General features: G+C 43.5%; 1 protein-coding gene across 19 annotated transcripts in view; it reads right to left on the bottom strand.

Annotated features, from left to right (window-relative positions):
* Window positions 1-16983: 16983 nt before the first annotated feature.
* SLC8A1 (solute carrier family 8 (sodium/calcium exchanger), member 1) overlaps window positions 16984-19629 on the bottom strand; it is a 318409-nt gene continuing 315763 nt past the window's right edge. For all 19 annotated transcript variants that reach the window (XM_015422421.1, XM_015422434.1, XM_015422426.1 and 16 more), the window contains one exon: window positions 16984-17360. In XM_015422421.1, coding sequence (XP_015277907.1) covers window positions 16984-17360 — 377 coding nt within the window. The remainder of the gene's footprint in view (window positions 17361-19629) is intronic.

A 19629-nucleotide genomic window follows, 5' to 3' on the forward strand; every position in this document is an offset into this window, starting at 1 on the left:
AGATACACCTTTAATTTCTTTCCTCCTTATTATTGTTCTTTTTTGCTCATGATTCATGCATCTCAAGGATTCCCACCATGTCCCCAGTTGCCAAGAGCATCTTATTATCTCAGACTTCTTCTGGACAACCTAATAATATGATATGGCCTTGCTCCTTTGCCTCAGTGATTTCAGTCTTTTATGGATCAGCTCTAAGATGAATGGAGAACATTCCCTTATGGAGAGTATCATTTTTTGAAAGTCTATTCAGAATCAAACAGGTCAAGGCTGTGTGAAGGGTAAGGAAGCCTGGCCGCCCACTACAATGATGCAGTGGAACATTGTAATAAAAATATCACATGCTTCAAACTGGGCAAATATTATGGATTCTTATCCTTACAGAGATGTATCTTAAGTGGCTGAACCATTGAGAAAGGGCATAAAGGGTTTTATAACCATGGACTGGTATCAAGCATGTAAGTGAAACAAGGCTAGCTAAAGATGCCATGGATTTCCCACCCCCACCCCGGAACATAAAATATGGTAGGTAAGAGGAGGACCTTAGAGCAGAATGTGTGACTAGGCACATCCAGTCTAAAAGATAGCTTTACAAACAAAACTTTAGTTCAAGTAGTGATGCTTATTGATGATCCGGTGTGTACCCCAAACAAAGTATTTCTTTTGGATGTGCATATGAAACTCTTCTACATGCAAAGGCTTCCCACTTAATGGGCTTTAACAGAGAATGTTCATTTCTTTGTGCATTCACAGGACTGGGCTATTAGGTTTAAGTGCTCAGAACCAAATCCGATTTGTTATTTGTTATAAACGAAGTCATGTTTAAATGCCATTGAAATAAATGGGGCTTAAATCAGCCACATATCATCTTAATGATTTCTGTGGGACCTAAGCCCAGCTGTCTGTCTCTGAATTTGAGCTAGGGAGGATAGCAGTATCATGTTAACCCTGGTTTAGGGGAGGCTTACTAGGAACACATTTGAAAACCTCATATGTTGTGCTATATAGACTAACTAGGAGTGAGGCCCGTTGTGGGAAGAAATACAACAAGCTCTAGAAGGAAGCTCCAGGTGAGTGTCCTGGCTGTGGCTGGCGGGACGGCAGGGGGAAGGGGAAAATAGAGGGAGGCAAGCCATGTTTATTTCCTTCTGCTTAGCTACAAGGCAGGGCTGTCTCAAGTCATTTTGCTGCCCCAAGTGGTAGTAAGGGAGGACAGCCTCATGGTAACAGGTATGGTTCCCTCCACCCCTGACTTGTTGATTTGGGGTTATGCAGTGGCAGCTAAGGTAGAAAAGCACCTCCTCCTATGCCATGTCTTCTGGGTTCCAAGGGCCTGGAAAGCGGTTCCATAGCCAGTTACAGGGTTGCCAACTCTGGGTTGGGAAGTACCTGTAGATTTGAGGGATAGAGCCTGGGGAGGGCAGGGTTTGGAGGGACCTCAGCAGAGTATAATTCCATAGAGTCCATTGCCCAAAGCAGCCATTCTCTCCAGGAGAACTGATCTTGGAGATGTCCAAGTGCTGCCTGGAGGCTGGCAATACTGAGGGGAAGGCCAGACCTGTAGATTTGAGGGGTAGAGCCTGGGGAGGGCAGGGTTTGGGGTGTGGAGGGACCTCAGCAGGGTATAATGCCATAGAGTCTATTGCCCAAAGCGGCCATTTTCTCCAGGAGAATTGATCTTGGAGATCTCCAGGTGCTGCCTGGAGGTTGGCAATACTAAGGGGAGGGCCAGACCTGTAGATATGAGGGGTAGAGCCTAGCGAGGGCAGGGTTTGGGGTGCAGAGGGACTTCAGCAGGGTATAATGCCATAGAGTCCACTGCCCAAAGCAGCCATTGTATTAGTTGGGAAATTTTCTGTAGGGGAAATGATGTGCTTTGGCTGGGGAACATGGTGATTTCTGGGAGATCTCCAGGCCCCACAGGGAGATTGGTAACTCCAGTGACTGTTTAAGGGGAGATTGGGATATGTATTTTGGCAACTCCAGTGACCATTTAAGGGAAAATTGGGATATGTATTTTACCTCAGGACACATTCAATTACTCCCAACAGCAAACTGTTTAGAATGTTAGAGGCAAAGGCCAATCAGGCCGCATATGCAAATGACTCTGTGTTCCAACTGGCTATTGGGGGGAGAGGAACAGCAAACTGTTTAGAATATTGGAGGCGAGACTCAGGCAACACAGCCAGTGGATAGGGACAACTTCTGAGTAACAGATCGGGGAGCCAACCGATTTGGGAGCATGTGGAATGTTCAGGAGAGTGCCACTACCAAAACAGCATTATTATATAGAGAGATTATTTAGGTATGAAGGATCCTGCTTAGTGGCTGTCATTCAGATTAATGGTCTTTTCTACCACTATTATTAATATGAGCCCGAAAGCAAAAGAATTAGCTTTAATTTTCTTTTATACTTTGCAATGTATTAAGGCCAACATGGAGGAACTCAAATCACTCTGACTTCCCTTCTATTTCCAGCAGGATTTGCATTCAAATAGGCATATTGTTTTAGCAATATCACAGTATGAACCCTAATCCCTTTCTTAAAGGATGTTATCTTGTCCTTGTTCTTAAAAGAGCATATAAGAGAATCAAGTAAATTATTGTTAGGCACAGAATATCTTTCTTGGTGGATACATTTCTCTATTTTTAACAGTCGGGGTTTTGAACAGATATGGAACATTGAACTAAATTATCTTTTTAATTACAAAAGGCAAAGCTAAGTAATAGCAACATTAGCACTGTTGGCATTCCTAAGGAAAAGATGTGGGCCAACCGAAATGTAAGCATTATTTTGTCAACAGTTCAAGCTCTTGTGGGTACCGACAATACATCTGATCCCATCCTGAGCCTATACATATGGACCTCCATTAGGGACACTGCAGGTACTTAAACAACACTTCAGATCTTTTGTGACTTGTGCAAATGGATCTGTATCAATACTCTCATTTTAGAGCCCTGGGACTGGGTACCATTTTTGAACTTTTAGCATGAGGAGTATCCTCTGAGTTGCTGCATTATGAAATAAGGAGGTGGGATTATTTACTTCATTTATACCTCGCCTTTCTTCCCAGTGGGGATCCAAAGCTGCTGACATCATTCTCCTGTCCTCTATTTTATTCTCACAACAATAATGTGAGGTAGGTTAGGCTGAGTGTGTTTGCCTAGCCCATGATCACCAAGCAAACTTCTATGGCAGAGTGGGGACTTGAACCCTGGTCTCCCAGATGCTAGTTTGATATCAGGTGTAAGGATGCAGGGTGATGGCATGATGGCATAATTTGTGTAGTTATGTGGTCATTGCTGGCCCATCTGGGTTGCTGCATCAGTGCAGGGGAAAATGGATAGGCTTTACTGGAACTGTGTTCTACGTCATTGCAGGAATAGACTAGAAATTTTGCTTTCATGACTCCCAAGACTGGATGCAGACATGGGATTCTGTGTGTGCACTCTCTCTGTGTGTGTGTAAGCCTGTCTTACACATTTGTACCAGGTCTAGGGAAATAATACTTGGACCTAAATAGCATGACTCAATGGTACTCACAGTTGCCAAATGTAGCACTTATGTGCCCAGAAATGCATGAGGAAGAGGGCAAATAGCCAGCACTCGGGGATCATTTGAGGTTATCTCTATCCCAGGATCTGAACTGGGAGTTCTTGAGTCTGCTTTTACTAATAAAAATGACCGAGAGATCTCTTAATGGATCTCTCAACATTTTATCTGGTTAGTCCTCAGTCCCTTCTCCCCCCCCCCCCCCCATTAACAGTATCCCAGGCTATGGGGCTGGGAAAATACGGATTCAGGTTCACTGTGTACCACTGTAGGTAGGAAGGGTGGCAAAGCTACTACAGTGTCGTCACAGTTGACCACATCTAAAGGATTTCCTGACAGGGAAGTCTTGGTGCCTGCACAAAAATCTGAGTCTTTCTAGTGCAGCTGTGAAGTCATAAGAATGTGTTTTTCTTGGAACAAATTGTTCCATGTATGGAGTTTTCCTCTTTTTGACAGCCCTAGAGTCAATTGCACAAGGGCCTATCATGGGGACTGCCTCTTCTGGAACACTTTGCCATTTGCCTCTTTATTTAGGCACATCTATGGTCTTCATCAGAATACACATTGCGGCCTTGGTATTTAAAAATAGAAATTAACAATAACACACAGGCATTTTCTTCCTCTCTCATCTTCTTCCAGTCTTGACTATAGCTGAAATAGCCTGATAAATTTACAGAAAGCATCCGAGGCCAAGACACTTTCAAGAAGGGCGCCTAGTGGAATAGCTCAAAAGAGGACAGCACTCTACAAAACGGAAAAGGCTTCCATTGAACAAAAGCCATTGTTGCTGCACTTAATGGAAAGACAAAAGAAAAGCAGGACTCAGTGGACGTTGTAATCTAAGTATACAAAAAAATACGCTCTCCAGAAAATGTGTTCGTATAACCATATTTTGTCTTACAGTTTTATCAGAAACACTAGAAAAGGCCTCTGTCCAGCTGCAGTCATAGGCTCCTCGGCATCCCCCATCTCATGGAAAAAGATGTGCCAGATCATTAGAGCTCAGATGCGCCTCACATTATACATGGGATGTGCATGCACATTGGCAATGTTTGTGGAAAGCAGCCTGTGAACGTGGATCTCTCTTGCTGGACTTGAGCAAAAGGCAGCAATACATTAATGGTGCACGATGAATGTGAGAACAAGTAATCAATCCTTATTTCCCCAGCAGTTCAGATTTGCAGAGCTGGGGCCACTCTGAGAGCCTTTCCAGGCTTTCTGTGTTTCAAGGGGGACTCTGCCTGTTTTGTATTCTTGATCCACAAAGCATCTTATCCTATCAAATGTATTATCCTCTTCTTTGACAATTTTGGTTGCTGAACCAGAACAGCAATTTTTCTTATTGGAGGGGAGTAGAAAAAAGTAGCATCTATGAGCCAGTGTGGTGTGTGGTGGTTGGAGTGCCAGAATGTGGAGTGCTTGAGTGAAGAACAAACTTTTGGAAGTGCTGAATGCCTTTGGACCTGTAATCTCTGTTTAAATTTCTTTCCAAACTCAAGCTACTCCTTGTTTCCATAGGTAACTTTTCTGGATGGGCACCTTCAGCTCATTCCATTCTCATCTAAAAAGCAATTTCAGAGCAGCCCCTGTTTCTGAGATGTTTACCTGCAGTGGAGCTGTGTCAACTTAACCTAGGAAAGGGGCCCACCAAAAAGGTGTGCTTGGCTGGCTATGTCCTAACCCCACGTTCCAGCCATGCCTGCTTAGCAGCATTCCTCCCATCTCCACAGACAAAGAGATGAAATTAAAGTAAGCAGTAAAGAATGGTTCCAATGAAAGAAGAGCAGAAAAAGTGCATTTTGCCCTTCACTGTCCCTTCATAGAATTTAGGAGCTGGGTTTCCTTCTATGGCTGATTATCAGAACACCATACAAGTCCGAGCCGTTGTCTTTCTAAAAATTAAGCACCGTCTCTACTTTCCCTAATAACATTCTGAGAAGTTGCAGAGCCCAAATATGAGAGGAAATTTGTCAAAGCATGCCAGTTTGGTGTAGTGGTTCAGTGCGCGGACTCTAATCTGGGAGAACCGGATTTGATTCCCCACTCCTCCACTTGCACCTGGCTGGATGACCTTGGGCAAGCCATAGTTCTGATAAGAGCTGTTCTTGAAAAAAGAGCAGTTTCTGTCAGAGCTCTCTCAGCCCCACCTACCTCACAGGGTGTCTGTTGTGGGGAGGGGAAGGGAAAGGAGTTTGTAAGCCGCTCTGAGACACCTTTGGGTACTGAAGGGCGGGGTATAAAGCCAATCTCTTCTTCTTATGGTGGTATACCACACCTGTCTGTAGGTACTCATTCTTATAATTCTCTCTCTTCTATCTGAGACCCTTTTAAATAACAGAAAACTGTCAAATTCCTTCCTATTCCCTTCATGCTTTCAGAGTAAAAACAGTTCATGGCAGCTTACTTTCTTTTCCTCCTTGGAAGAATGTTGTACATGGAGAGAAATGATATGGACCAGCTGTGGATCACTTACCACAGTCTCCAAAACCACAATTTGGGAGCCAGCGTTCCAGGTACCACAGTCAGGATAGTTTCATCATAAAAAATGCTCCCAAATAAGGGTTGCAAAATTCTCAAGGAATTCTTAGAGGACTGGCAGAGAATTTGGTCCCAGTATGGACATATCTGCTCAAGAAGTTTATATTTATATAGCTTCCCTCCAAAGCATCCTGGGCATTCTAATCTGTGAGAGTATTGAGAATTCTGTTAGAGAATTTTAACCCATCTTTAGGGGTCTGGGATGTGGTTCATTTGCATGCAGACAATTCCAAGTTCAACCCCCAGCTTTTCGAGTTACAAGTATCAGGCAGTAGGTGACGTGAAAGACTTTTGCCCGAGACCCTGAAGAGCTGCCTATCAATCAAATGATACTGACTCTAACAAATCAATTGTTTGACTCAGTATAAGGCAGCTTCAAGAGTTTAGCTTAGAGTTCGCATGGTTATAGTTACAATTTTTGCAGCAGAAGGTGTCCAATATGTTTCTCTATTGTGCATTATTAGAACCATAGGGGTGGTAGGGATTTCCCCCCCCCCCCAAATGACAGCTAGTATATGCCCGATTTTCAGTCATTATGTTTAATGGAGCCCAAAACATTAAAGGGCAGTATTTTTAATAACATCAAAGAGTACTCAAACCATGAAAAATCTTGCACAAAGTAAATTAACTGTGGCCATAACATCTACTCCTCTAAAACCCTCCAAGGAAGGAGAATGTTTTGAGGAAAAACAAGCAAATAAGGAGGAAAAAAACCTGCAGAGACTCCAATGTTGCAAAATAATCACAGTACCTTGGACTTCATTCGGATTTAATGCACTAGATAAAACAAGGCATTTCATTTCAGATCTCTCATTTATTTTGATAGAGAGGTAGTGCTAAATCAGGGCTGGGTAAGGGGAAAATCCTGTGAAGAAAATCCTATTTGCTGTGCGTCAGAAATACGCATTTTAGAGGTTTGCAGTGGCTTAACAAATAGTAATTCCCTCCAGGATGATCTTCAGGCAGAAGAGTTCTTTTGCAACTTGTTTAGCTGAGGGAGTAGCAGAGTCCCATCTGATTTATTAATGGCTTCAGCTAAAGAACAATTCATTCCAAAAGGGAGAATAACAATACTATTAAAAAAGCATCATGTTTTGAAATGTAAAATTATCAATTAATTATTCTGCACTGCTTTCTGTGTTCACAAAGTGGAAAAAACAGCTCTAACAAGCAAACAAAACAGAAAAAGGAAATGCTGTTTGGCTTCTTATGAGTCTGAGAAGTGTCTTTGAATAATTTTTGAGAAGCGTGAAGACAAACATAACCTTTGTAAAGCAGCAAGACTGGTTTGGGGACCGCCCATGCTGCTTTAGTCAAATCGTCAGCACTAAGACTGGTTGGGTCTATTTTGAGCTTCTACTACTCCAAGGGAGGTCGCCTTGTAGACCCGGTTCTGAAACTATACAAGAGTAAGGTTATACCCCATCTCTTGTACGGAGTCGAAGTATCGGGATGGAACGTCGTCGTCTTGGCCATCTTTGAAGTAGTCCAGAATCATTTTTAAGGTGCATTTTAGCACTCCCCAAGGGGTCCCCAGCTGCTCTGATGAGAGGTGAAACTGGTATTCCTTCTCTTAAGGCTCAGGCACACCCTATAATTATCAGATACTGGAAAAGAATGGAAAATACACAATCTAATTCCCTCAGTCACCAATCATTTAACCTGCTGCTGGCTAAAGATTCGCAGCGCCTTGACTTTCTTAACAACGTATGTTCGATACTCTATTCCCAGTCATCTTTTGGGAACATCAGTTGATAAATCCCAACTTAGAAACTGGATTTGACGCTCGGTGGCACCATGGTACAAATCAATTAAATCGGACCATACTAGAACTCCATACTTAGTCAATATCTCTAAACACGTATTTAGAGCATCCTTTACCTCTTTTGTCCCAGAGGGACTCTGAGGCCACAGCATGAGCAGCTCCAGGTAGCTCACTAGATTTGGTTCTGGGTTCTAGCTCCTGGATCCCTTCCTGACACCAAATGCCCTTTAGGAAGCAGCAGTCACCAGCACTGAATGTGGCCACTGAGGCACGTGAAGCTGGTCTCTGCTATGAGGATGCTGGACTTTTATATCTCTCAAGTGTAGGGACTGTGCCATTGGTCGAAAAAGAATCATCCACTTGAGTGTGGGAATCAGTTAAGACTCTCTGGACCATCTGGCACTGGGTTTAGTAAAGTAGGTGCTCTCGTTCAGCATCACAACAGGCAGAGTTTTGGCAGCAGGCCCACCTTCCTTTTCTGCCTACTTGTAATTTCTCTCCCCCTCACCCCAGTTTTGCCGACTGCAGTGCAGCTTACAGAGCTGGGCTGTGAAGTCTTTTAACCCTAATAATAAAAGCAAGTGCAGCAAGTCCTCCTTGCTCACCCCCACCTTTAGACTATGCCCCTGGGCAGCAGTTATTCCACCTCACCGAGTTCAGCAAATTGATGAAACAAAGGACCTCACAGTTTCGTGTCTGATAAATTTATAAGTCAGTTGCTTTGATTTCAGTCCTGGCAAGAGGGGGACAGAAAAGGATTGGGGGGGGGAGAGACCCATTTATTACCTTGTAAATCTGTACGATGAACATTATTCCAAACAGTTTGAAGTTTCCACCCAGTGAAAGGGGCCAATTGTTTTGACATTTAACTGATAATTGATTAAATCCGCACATATGTGTAGAATAAAAGAACAGTTCAAAACCATTCCTTTTTCTCCAGATGATCAAAGCTGATGTGACTGAAGACACCCCCCCTTAGAAGAGGCATTTCCCTCTTGTATGGGAAAGGAATGCCTCTAGTGAGATGCTGCCTATCACTTTCTGTTTCCCTGTGTTAGAAATAACACACACTGTTTTGAAAAGGTATCGTCCAGTTATTCAGGGGCACCATTTCAATTGATTAACGAGGGTTTAATCAAATAGGGCAACCAATAAATGTGCTAAATATCACAGCCCTACTTGGGAACAATAGTTTCTCATGATGGACTCAGGCAACAGCAGCTAGTGGGTTGGCACTGGTGAGGATACTTCTGACATGACCTGCCTTACTGAATTCCTTGGCCAAATACCATGGATGAAACATGGGATTTGGCCCCAGGGAAGCAGCAACTATGGCATGCCAGTGACGTAAGAATTAGGCCCTTGTCACTGTTCTGTCTGTATAGTGGAAAGAACAGTGACTTTACAGGGTCAGTTGGGGCATTATTAAAGGACATCAAACAGACATCTGTTTAGTTTTTTATTATATTTTTACAGCCAGGTGGGCACTACTTGTATTTTTTTTTTGCCTCAGTCATCAAACAGTATTGGGCTACCCTGTCCCAGACTGAATGCAGTGAAGATGGCAAATCACTTTTCGAAATTAGAAGCGTTACATAGTGAGAAATAGCGACAACATTTGCTTTCCTAAGCACTGCTACCTTTTCCAGTCATGGTGAATTAAACGCAACAGTTTATTGCTCTGGCACTGGTCAGGGGTGACAGATGATTACAAAGTTCTGGCGAGAGTTCAAGAACTCATGTACACACACACACGCACACTGCAGCATAGGAGAGGCATGCAGGTGTGCAGACCTGGCAATGAGAGATGCTCCTGCGCTACAAAGTTCCTGATGCTGCTCCACTTATGGTACTCCAATGCTCCCTCTAAGCTGTGGAGTCTTATGAGCAAGCATTCTACTTTGTGAGCTACTGATATTCAAGTTGTGAGCAAGCAATTTGGCTTCTGCATAAATTAGTTTGCTCTGGAGCCATCCTTCCTGAGCTAAGACAAAAATGTGTGAGCTGGAGGCTAAAAAACTGTGAGCTAGCTCACACTAACTCAGCTTAGAGGGAACACTGCATCACATGTTGACTGCTGGTGTTCTAAAGTGTGGCGATGGTAAAATTCCTGTTCCTTTCAATAGACAAAAAGATTATAACATAATCACTGTTGATTCTAGTGAGGTTTTCTTAGCAGAAGAAACTGTTCCTATGATCAATGACCACATGAGCATTACAAACTTTCTTTCCACCTCCTGGCACTCTTTCAAAAGGGAAGTAAGGATGGAAATTTCAAATTGAAATCGCACTGTGAAAACAACAACAACAACACAGGAATGTGTGAATCCAATGATACATAAATCCCCTGTTGTATGTGTAAGTGGCTCACTGGTTTCTGAGCCTGAACAAGCAGACTCCATCATGTTTAAATATTTACACTACAACTACAAACTACATTTTCCCCTTTCAGAACTTGGATTTGCTATGTGTCACTGGTTTCTGCATCAGACTGCTTCTGGCTGTACCTTAAGCTACAGGCTCAGTTATACAATATTGCTGGTCCAATTGAACTGTAGTTGTGCTCATTTAGTTGTGTGCAGCTTCTTGTGCCCTGGGTACGTATATGAGAATCCCCATTTACACCAAAAGGTAAGGCAACAGCACTCAGATGACAATGAGGATGGGGATATACACTACACATGCATCAGTAATGCACACAGTAACATGCTTTTAAACATGAGTCTCCCTTGCTGAACTGGGATGACATCTGGGGGTACCATAGAGATATGGCTGCTGAAGACAGAGAAGGGGTGGAATGGGTGCTGGAGAAGGGGGAACCCTGTTTAGTATTTAACATTAGAGAGAGCCAGTGTGGTGAAGTGGTTAGAGTGTCACATTAGGATCTCGGTTTGCGTCCAGTGGCTCCTTTAAGACCAACAAAGTTCAGTTCTGGGTATAAGCTTTCATGTGCACGCACACTTCTTCAGATTAGGATCTGGGAGACATAGGTTCGAGTCCCCACTCTGCCAGGGAAGCCTGTCACAATCTGAGTCAAATGAATCTCACAGGGTTATTGTGGTGAGGACACAATGGAAGAGACGACAATGATGGTGCAAGCTGCTTTGGGTTCTCATTGGGAAGAAAAGTAGAGTATACATATTTATCTAGATAAATAAATGCTGCAACAGTATGCCATTTCAGGTCAAAATCAGAAGACAGAATTGCTTATTTTGGCCATCAAAACCTTGCAAAGCTATTTGGCACAAATTTTAGTTTAGTTGGTGCTTTCATGACAAGATACCCAAATTTTGAAACTCCACAATCCCAACATCTGTAAATTCTGAGTGCTGAGGTGTAAGGATCAAGACTTATACACGTGGAGGCTTCCTTTAAGTGATATCAGCCTGTAAGTTCTCACAGGTCAGTGCAGCCTGTTCTGGCCAAGCAATAATTAACCTGATGGCCTTGACAGCTGGCAGAAGATGTTCTTATCTGGCTGCCAGAGAGTAAAAGGAATGAACTAACTATGCGCTGATTAGCTAACGGGGATATAGGGCTAACAAAAAGGGAGATACTGGACAGTTTGAGGGGGGCTGCCTGAGGGCACGGCGGGGTGTCGGAGAAGGCTCGAAATAAAGCTTGAGAGAGCTTCAACCCGAATGTCAAGGACGGCTTCTGTGAGCATGGACTCTGCTTTAAGCCTATGGGTGAGATAAGGAACTTTTGGATTGCCTTACCGAGGGGAGCCTGTAAGCAGCTGGAGCTTCAGAGCCCAGAGTGCTGCCCAGCATAAGTGAAGTATTACTGTTGTGCTGTTCATCATGTGATTCCGAGTAGTTTCTGCTTAGCAAACACTCTTCATCATCTGAACAATTTAAATAAATGCAGAGAGATTTTCTTTTATTTGCTGCGTCAGGAGTGCTTGCTGAACATCTATGTACATCCTCAAAGGGGACCTAGAAGCAGGGACCAGGACCCGGTGAGACTCTGAGAGCTCAAGTGGCTGTGGGTCAGCGCCTGAGAATGGGAGAGGGGTTGTCCTTTGGTCCAGACATGAGGACAGAACAGTATTAATTCAATCATTTTCAATATAGAACATTTGTAATAATTCTTGAATTTGTGTGATTGCTTGTGTATACATTCGAAAAAGGGGGGGGGGGGGGGGGGAGAAAGCTGTTTGTGTCCGAGCATTTTATTTGGCCAGAACAACTAAATGAGAAAAGGATGCATGTTATTTCTGACTACACTATTTTGCATTTGAGTATCAGCCTTTACATCCTTGACCTGGATAGCCTAAGCTGGCCCCATCTTGCCAGATCTCAGAAGCTAAGCAGGGCTGCCCTGGCTAGTATTTCGATGGTAGACCTCCAAGGAATACCAGGGTTGTGACATGGAGGCAGGCAATGGCAAACTGCCTTTAAACGTCTCTTGCCTTGAAAACCCTGTGCGTGGTCACCGTAAGTCAGCTGTGATTTGACAGCAAAACAACAACAACAAACCAGCCTTTACAGGTCCATTACTTTCCTAGTCTGTAGATGAAAACCATCAAATAATAACTAAAAAATTAAATGAATGAAAGGAGTCAATGGAAGAAGAAATGAGACAAAACATAGAGAAAATGCAACACTAATCTTTAAATCAGAACCAATTATAAATTTATTTTCTGTGCCTCAGTGTACCATTGATCACAATTAGTGTATTCACTGTCTCTCTGCTCTGTGCACAATACACGCAAATAAAAATGAAGGAAACAAACAGATGAAATGAAATAAATTTACACAAAGACAGTTGTAACAATAATTAATAATAATAATAATAATCCCTGAACAACCCACAGCCATTGCTTAATTTTCTTCCCTCATAACAAACAAAATCATATGAAACCAAACCAAAAAAAGAACTCATCAAAAGTGAAAACTGATTTACAGGGGGAAAATTGCTCATTCAGTTTTTAAAAGAAAAACTCAAAAACAGGAGAATTTCAAGCATTCTGCAAATTGTTCAACGTGAATGAAAGTTTAGCCTATCCTCCATTCCTTTTCAGCCATGTGATTAAAGTTTCATTCATGACTTTTCAGCTGAACCAGAAGGACCTACCATTGGTCTGGCCAGCTGTGCTTAATTTCTGCAATCACAGCTAATGAAGAATGGGCCTGATTAAAAGCTCTGTGTATTTACAGACTTCCCAGTTAATGTCAATGGATCACATGCCTTTCTCTTTCCAGGGTAATGGATGGGGGGCATTTCTGAGTATGGGCTCTGTGTGCCCATTGCTCTCCTTACACCCAATAAGGCGTCCCTAGACAGGGGGCAAGTGGGCATATTCCAGCTTTCCACTTAATTTAAAGAAGTTAGATTGTACCCAGAGGCCCCACATCTACGAAGAAACCTGTTGCTACAAGTAGAACATTTATCCCCCTCTAATTTTTTTCTTCCCAGGAATGATAGGATTTGATTCTCCATTGTAGCAAACATGCACCACTCCTTTGATAGCTATAGAATGATCTTTTCCCACAGGAGCTGATGTTCTGGCTCAGCTGAACGACACGGACACAAGGTCCCATTTCCTCCTATTTTTAAAGATGAGAGTCTTTATTACTTTGCCCCCTTCTTAAGATTACTTCATACAACCACTTTGCTCCCATCACACATACTTGAAAACAAACAAACATTGGCCCAGATCCACATGCAACTGGGCCATGGTGAGAGAAGTGCAACTATGTCGGTGAATCCAGAGGATCTAAGGAGGCTCAATGGATGTGTTAGGATACCATTATCAGATGCTTTGATAGAGAAATACATGGGTGGGTGGATGAGAAGGAACACACATTTTCACTTCTCTTTGAGGACAAGCAACACCACTCACTATACAATGGTCAAACCCACAACTTAGTGGTATAGCACGTGCTTCATATAAAAAACATCCCAGTTTCAGTCTCTGGCATGCCTGGTTAAAGCAGGCTCGGGAACGACCAAAAGGAGCACTGCCAGTCAGAAGAGATCACAGTGGATCAGATGGACCGACCCTGTCACTTGGCACGAGGCAGATCCTTAACACTCCAAAGCAAGGGTTTGAAAATCATGGATGGATTTCTTTTCGCTGACCTGTAACTGCTTCATTCTGTAAACAGCAAGATGTACTGCATGCTCACTACTGACAAATAGGACTGCAGCTAAGGGAATGTTTACCTGGGGGTTTCATTTCTGGGGGTTCTAAGATGTGCAACCCACCCATCCAAAATGACCCCTGCCATGTGGCCAGAGAAGAGGCAGCCTTGGTGTGTTGCTTTCATAAAAAGGAGGCTGCCTCTCATTTTAATGGACTGCACTTGGGAGGGGAACAATATTGTGCGTTTTTCTCAGGGAGGCAGTCCTCTACCTGCTATCAGACCTCATTGCTCCGTCCGGGTAGAAAAGCCAACAGTTTCCGTGGCTTCTCTAGCCACAATCCTGTTCGCATTGTGCCCCTGCTATTCTGCCTTCTTGAACTGTACCAATTTCATCTCCACTGGCTAATTCCAAGCAATTCGAGTCCCCATATTCTATAGCTCCTCAGTGATCCTGGCAGGGCTAGCCAAAGAACATCTCGTGATTGAATTCAAGGCCCAGCAGAAACGAGTCCCGTCCAACTCCCTTCTTTGGTTCCTGCTGCACTGCAGTCCTTCTTCCCTCCATGTATATGATTTCCCATCCGGCTCCTTGCATGCTGGCTTTAGTCCACCTCCACCTTTAGTCCACCTCCTTGAGAGCCAGTTTGGTGTAGTGGTTAAGTGTGCGGACTCTAATCTGGGAGAACCGGGTTTGATTCCCCACTCCTCCACTTGCACCTGGCTGGATGACCTTGGGCAAGCCATAGTGCTGTCAGAGCTGTTCTTGAAAAAGAGCAGTTTCTGTCAGAGCTCTCTCAGCCCCACCTACCTCACAGGGTGTCTGTTGTGGGGAGGGGAAGGGAAAGGAGTTTGTAAGCCGCTCTGAGACTCCTTTGGGTAGTGAAGGGAGGGTTATAAATCCAATCTCTTCTTCTTCTTCTTCCAGTGGCCAGCTTCCCTTGTTCTGACCCCCTCCTAATTGGTTGTTCTTGCCATGCACACCAAAGAAGGGGACCAAATAAAACTGGTATGTGAAAAAAGATGAATGGATATGAAAAAGAACAACAAAAATAGCAACAAAACAAGCACTTACAGGTAGATCAGTTGCATTGTACCTGCGTGCCAGGTGGTAGCATCTCCAGAGCAGGGGCTGTTCTGGAACCTCTCTGTGCATTGTTCAGCATAGAATACATTGCTAATAATAAATAACAGTAGTAAAATCTCTAATTCCTGTGGGTACATGTATTTGCTTCTGGACAATGCAAGATTTGTCACTTCGCTAAGCAGGACACTTGGCTGCTCTGTAGGTTGGTAGACAGTGGTGATATATTTTTTTAAATCTACCAGACAGCAATAAATTTGAATTGATCTGTCTTCAAGGTGCCCTTCACAAAGACTACATCAGCCTACAGGTTTTTACACTGCTGCAGCAGAGACAATGACAAGCAGGGAGACCAAGCATTTGGCATCAGCTGTTTGAAGACCGAGGAAAATGCAGCATAGATACATTGTGGGAGCGAACTGATGCTTGCAAAAAAAGCAAAAGAAAAAAAAAGCAAAAAAAAAGCTCCAGGGCATTCCTTTTATTTAGGCCTCAACCCAATAACAAACTCTTAGCAGGAACAAGGCTGAGCCCCACCAAGTTCATCCAGACTAGCCACACAGCAGACTGTACTCATCTGGAGCTCAGTGGCTGAGCACATGCTGTGCCAGCAGGAAGTCCCAGCTTCAACCCATGCAGTCTCTGGTTAAAAGGCAGCAGGGCTGAGAAGGGCCTCTGCTGGAGACCTTGGAGAACAGCTGCCAGAGCAGACAATATTGGGCTAGATGGGTTATTGGCCTGACTCAAGATAAGGCAGCTTCCTATGTTTATGTTCATCTTAAGCGTGGTTTCCTACAATGGCCTAAGCCTCTACTTAGTGCATCATGCACAGTTTCTTCCCTTTAAAAACATCCACATCTCCACAGCTCTTGGTTATTGCTTCTTAGGGGACTGTGTGAAGACGAGCAATAGAATACCAGCCACTTGCTGCCTTTCATCCTGTTCACTGAAAATGAATAAAGACCAAGGGGGAAAAAATGTGTGGGAAGAAAACACGCTCGCCTCTTCAATGTTCAAACGGCATTGCTGAACAGACTATTCTTATTCAATGCTATATTACAGATTATGGTTTGCTTCATTCATGCAAAGTGCTACAACAAGTACCATGAAAGCATTCCCAAACAGGGGCGATGAAGAGGAGCACAGCAGCAAAAACTGGCAGGGAGGAAGGGCATGGGAGGCCACTGAAATTCAATCTGACCAGATCTGTCAAAACAACAGTAAAAAAAGAAAGGGGGGAAAAGGGGGGGGGGACACACAGGAGTCGGACATTAGGGCTTTGGGCACAAGTCTGTAATCTACAGTTTGGGAGCAAATAGAGCACTGGTCAGATATTGTTTGAGAAGTTTCATTTCCCCCTTTTTAAAATGAAACTGGATATGATCATAGTCCAGAAAAACCAGGAACAGGATTTGTGTGAAATCTGGACTTATTCTTAAAAGCTGGACAGTATAGGGGAGAAACAAATGCAAAACAGAAAAACAGAAAGCAGCATGGGCTAGAAATCCCTTGGACTTTGTTATGGCAGTCCCACACTCACTTGTTCTTTTGAGGGTGATGATTCGGCTTGTTCTTGAGATATGAAGAAGGCAACAAAGATTTTAAAGAAAGTCAAGAACTCCTCTTTAAGCCCAACATGACATACTTAAACCTGGCCCTTTGTCGCTGCATTCAGATTGGTCCTTATGAGGGGTGGGGTGGGATATAAAGTAACTCCATCATGATCTCGTAGGTAGAGTTGCAAAGATGGCCCTGCATCCATGCCTCCATTCCTATAGTGCTGCCCCTGGTGAAGAATCCTGCAGATTTCAAACTTCTACCACAAAGCTACATTCCATCAGTAGATAAGTGAACATGGCAAATGTCTCTTCTTCCTCCGTTCAATAATATTAGATCTATATCTATATATCTCTCTCTATATATAGATACATATGGACGCTATCTTCCAATAGTTCCTTTAGAAGCCCTTTATGTGGCAGTAGGCTTCCAGAGATGAGAAAAATATGTACAAGAGCCAAAGGAGCACGAAGAGACATGAGGTCAGAATCTTGGGAGTCCGTGGCCCACCCAGCTCACCTCCGATCTCCGGTCTCCGCCGGTAGAGAAGCACGCCAACACTGATAAAAGCAAATATGGTGAAGAGGGTGACGGAGAAAGCCAGCGTGCCTGGGTCAACTGCGAATGCGTTGCCGTGGGCTGCGTGGTAAATGGCGGCAATGGACCAGGCGACACCAATCCCCAAGAAAACATTCACAGCATTGCTACCGGTGACGTTACCTATGGAAGCATCTGCATATTGATCTTGTGTTGCTGCTACTTTACTGGCAAATGTGTCTGCAAAATGAAAAGAGAAATTATTATTCATCTTGTATGTGATGTGCCCTATCTCCAACATAGGGTGAAAACAGTTGTTACATTCTTAATAGCAGTCACAGTGGGTTCTTTGTGGTGGGAGCTCCGCTTCACATTTTGCCACGGAGACACACAAGTCAAATGCTAGATTAGTCCTCAGATTTGTTGCCTTTGCAACATTAATTATGGTTTCACAACATGTGCACTGATGCAAGCCATGGTTCATATCACACAGGTTCCCTGTGATCCATCAGAAAATTTGCTTCAAACCATGTTTTTCCACCTCTAATTTACAAGGGAACTGTGGTTTACATTAACTGTGGTTTTGGTCTGTGAGGTAAACATTGGAAAGAGAGGAGAGAAGGAAGGGGACAAGAATGTCCAAGGCTGGTTCCTGATTTAAAGAACATGGTTGGCATGATGTCTGCACCAGGCTTCTCTGTTGAGTGTTCCATGCAAGTGCTAGTGGTCCTTCACCCCCCTCCCATTCTATTTCCTGAAGCATTTGTTTCGTTGATCTTGTGCTGCTCCAACTGCAAACAGCTATTCAATTAAAGGAGAGTAAGTGTCATTTAAAACCCATCCCAAATACATAATTGGATCCATTTTGTGGAAAGGTTTAATGGTGATCAAAGACAATGCCAGGAGCGGAATGAATACTTAATGAACTTCAGCAGTTCTAGGTCACCTTGGGTAAAAGGGGATAAAGGATAGCTTGGAATCAGGCAACAGCTGCTTAAAATTTCATATCTCCCCTCCTACCATTTCCTGCACGAGGAACTTAAGGAGCATGTATTTTTTCCCATGGAGTTTTGAAGGCAGACTTATGAAATCCCAGCTGGCAGCCAAGCTCCTCTTTTGCATGCAAAGAAGAGGCCAAATAAATATAGAAGGAAAGTTAATTTACAGTGAAATTCAAAAGCTGCTTTTACCCACAAAAATAGCACTGTGGAAATGTCTGTAATTGCTGTAAAAAAGAAGGCAATTTCACCAGACTTTTGTCTCTGCGGCTCTACAACAACTTAATAATTATGCTTCATAATTGATGTCAAAATTACTAGGCTTCTGTGCAGCTACCTATGTGGCAGCCACAGGAGCTGCTGAAAGACACTCCATCACAAAGTCAGAGCCACTGCCCACAGACGTTTTTAAGCCACAGGAGGTTTTTTTTTCCTCCAAATTCTCACCGCTTAAAATAGAGAGAGAGAAAAAAATCAGTGTTAGGAAAGACTTTCACCTCTGTTGCTTGTGAAAAAATATACTTATTTGGCCTTCATCTGACCACTGGATTCTATCCCCCCCCCCAAGTTAAAAAGCAGATACCAAGAAGTTATCTGTATATGCCCTTGCCATTTGAACTTGTTTTATGGAAGACACTTATCAAAGATAAAGGAAGGAATGACTCTTAGATTTTTAAACAGAGTTTTATAATGTAGTATATTTTATAGAATGTTAGTTGTGAGCCAAGAGGCTCCTGGTTCCAATCTCAGTTAAGTCATACTACATGACCTTAGGCAAGCCACTGTCTCTTGGCCTTAAGACCTGCAGAGCACTTCATGTGAATTTCTCCAGGAGTACTGGTAAGTGGGTCAGCATTTATCCCCATATTACAGATAGCAGTTTGTCTAAGACACCTAGTCAGTTTGTGGCAGTGGGAAGGTGTGTGAATTGGCCTCCAGTAGCACACTGAACATATAGGGAAAGGAGGTTTACAGATAGACAGACAGACAGACAGACAGACAGATAGATGGAGGAAGGAAGTTGTGAAGTTCATGGGGGGAAACCTCTCTGGAGACTTTTGAGGAGAGTCTAGATAAATGATCTGCCAGAGAGCTTAGCTAGTTCTGCAGGCAACAGAAGCTGAGGACAACAGAATCAAATAGCTAGAAGCAGGGCTGGCATCAGCACACTCTGAGGCGGGCTAGCTACCGCCCCCCCCCCCAGAGCTTCTGCTTGTGGGGAAGGCAATAGGCAGGTGTTAGAGGATGGGCGTGTGGCTGGGGGGGGTGAGGAGGGGGACCTGAGCACTTTCTACCTGGGGCTTCCCAAAACCTGGAACTGGCTCTGCCTAGGAGGAATTTCTATGATATCAACTATCCCTTCAGACCTTTCCATCACAGACTTGGGTATCTCTCAATCCCTGCTCAATTTTCCCCAAGTCCAATATACTGACATACAGCCACTGCTCTGTCCTTCTGCATATAGCTTAACAGGATACAGAATGTCTGTCAATTCATGTTTTTTCCTCTCC

The sequence above is a fragment of the Gekko japonicus genome, unplaced genomic scaffold (assembly GCF_001447785.1).
Source record: "Gekko japonicus isolate JY-2015 unplaced genomic scaffold, Gekko_japonicus_V1.1 scaffold1129, whole genome shotgun sequence".
Lineage (NCBI taxonomy): Eukaryota > Metazoa > Chordata > Lepidosauria > Squamata > Gekkonidae > Gekko > Gekko japonicus.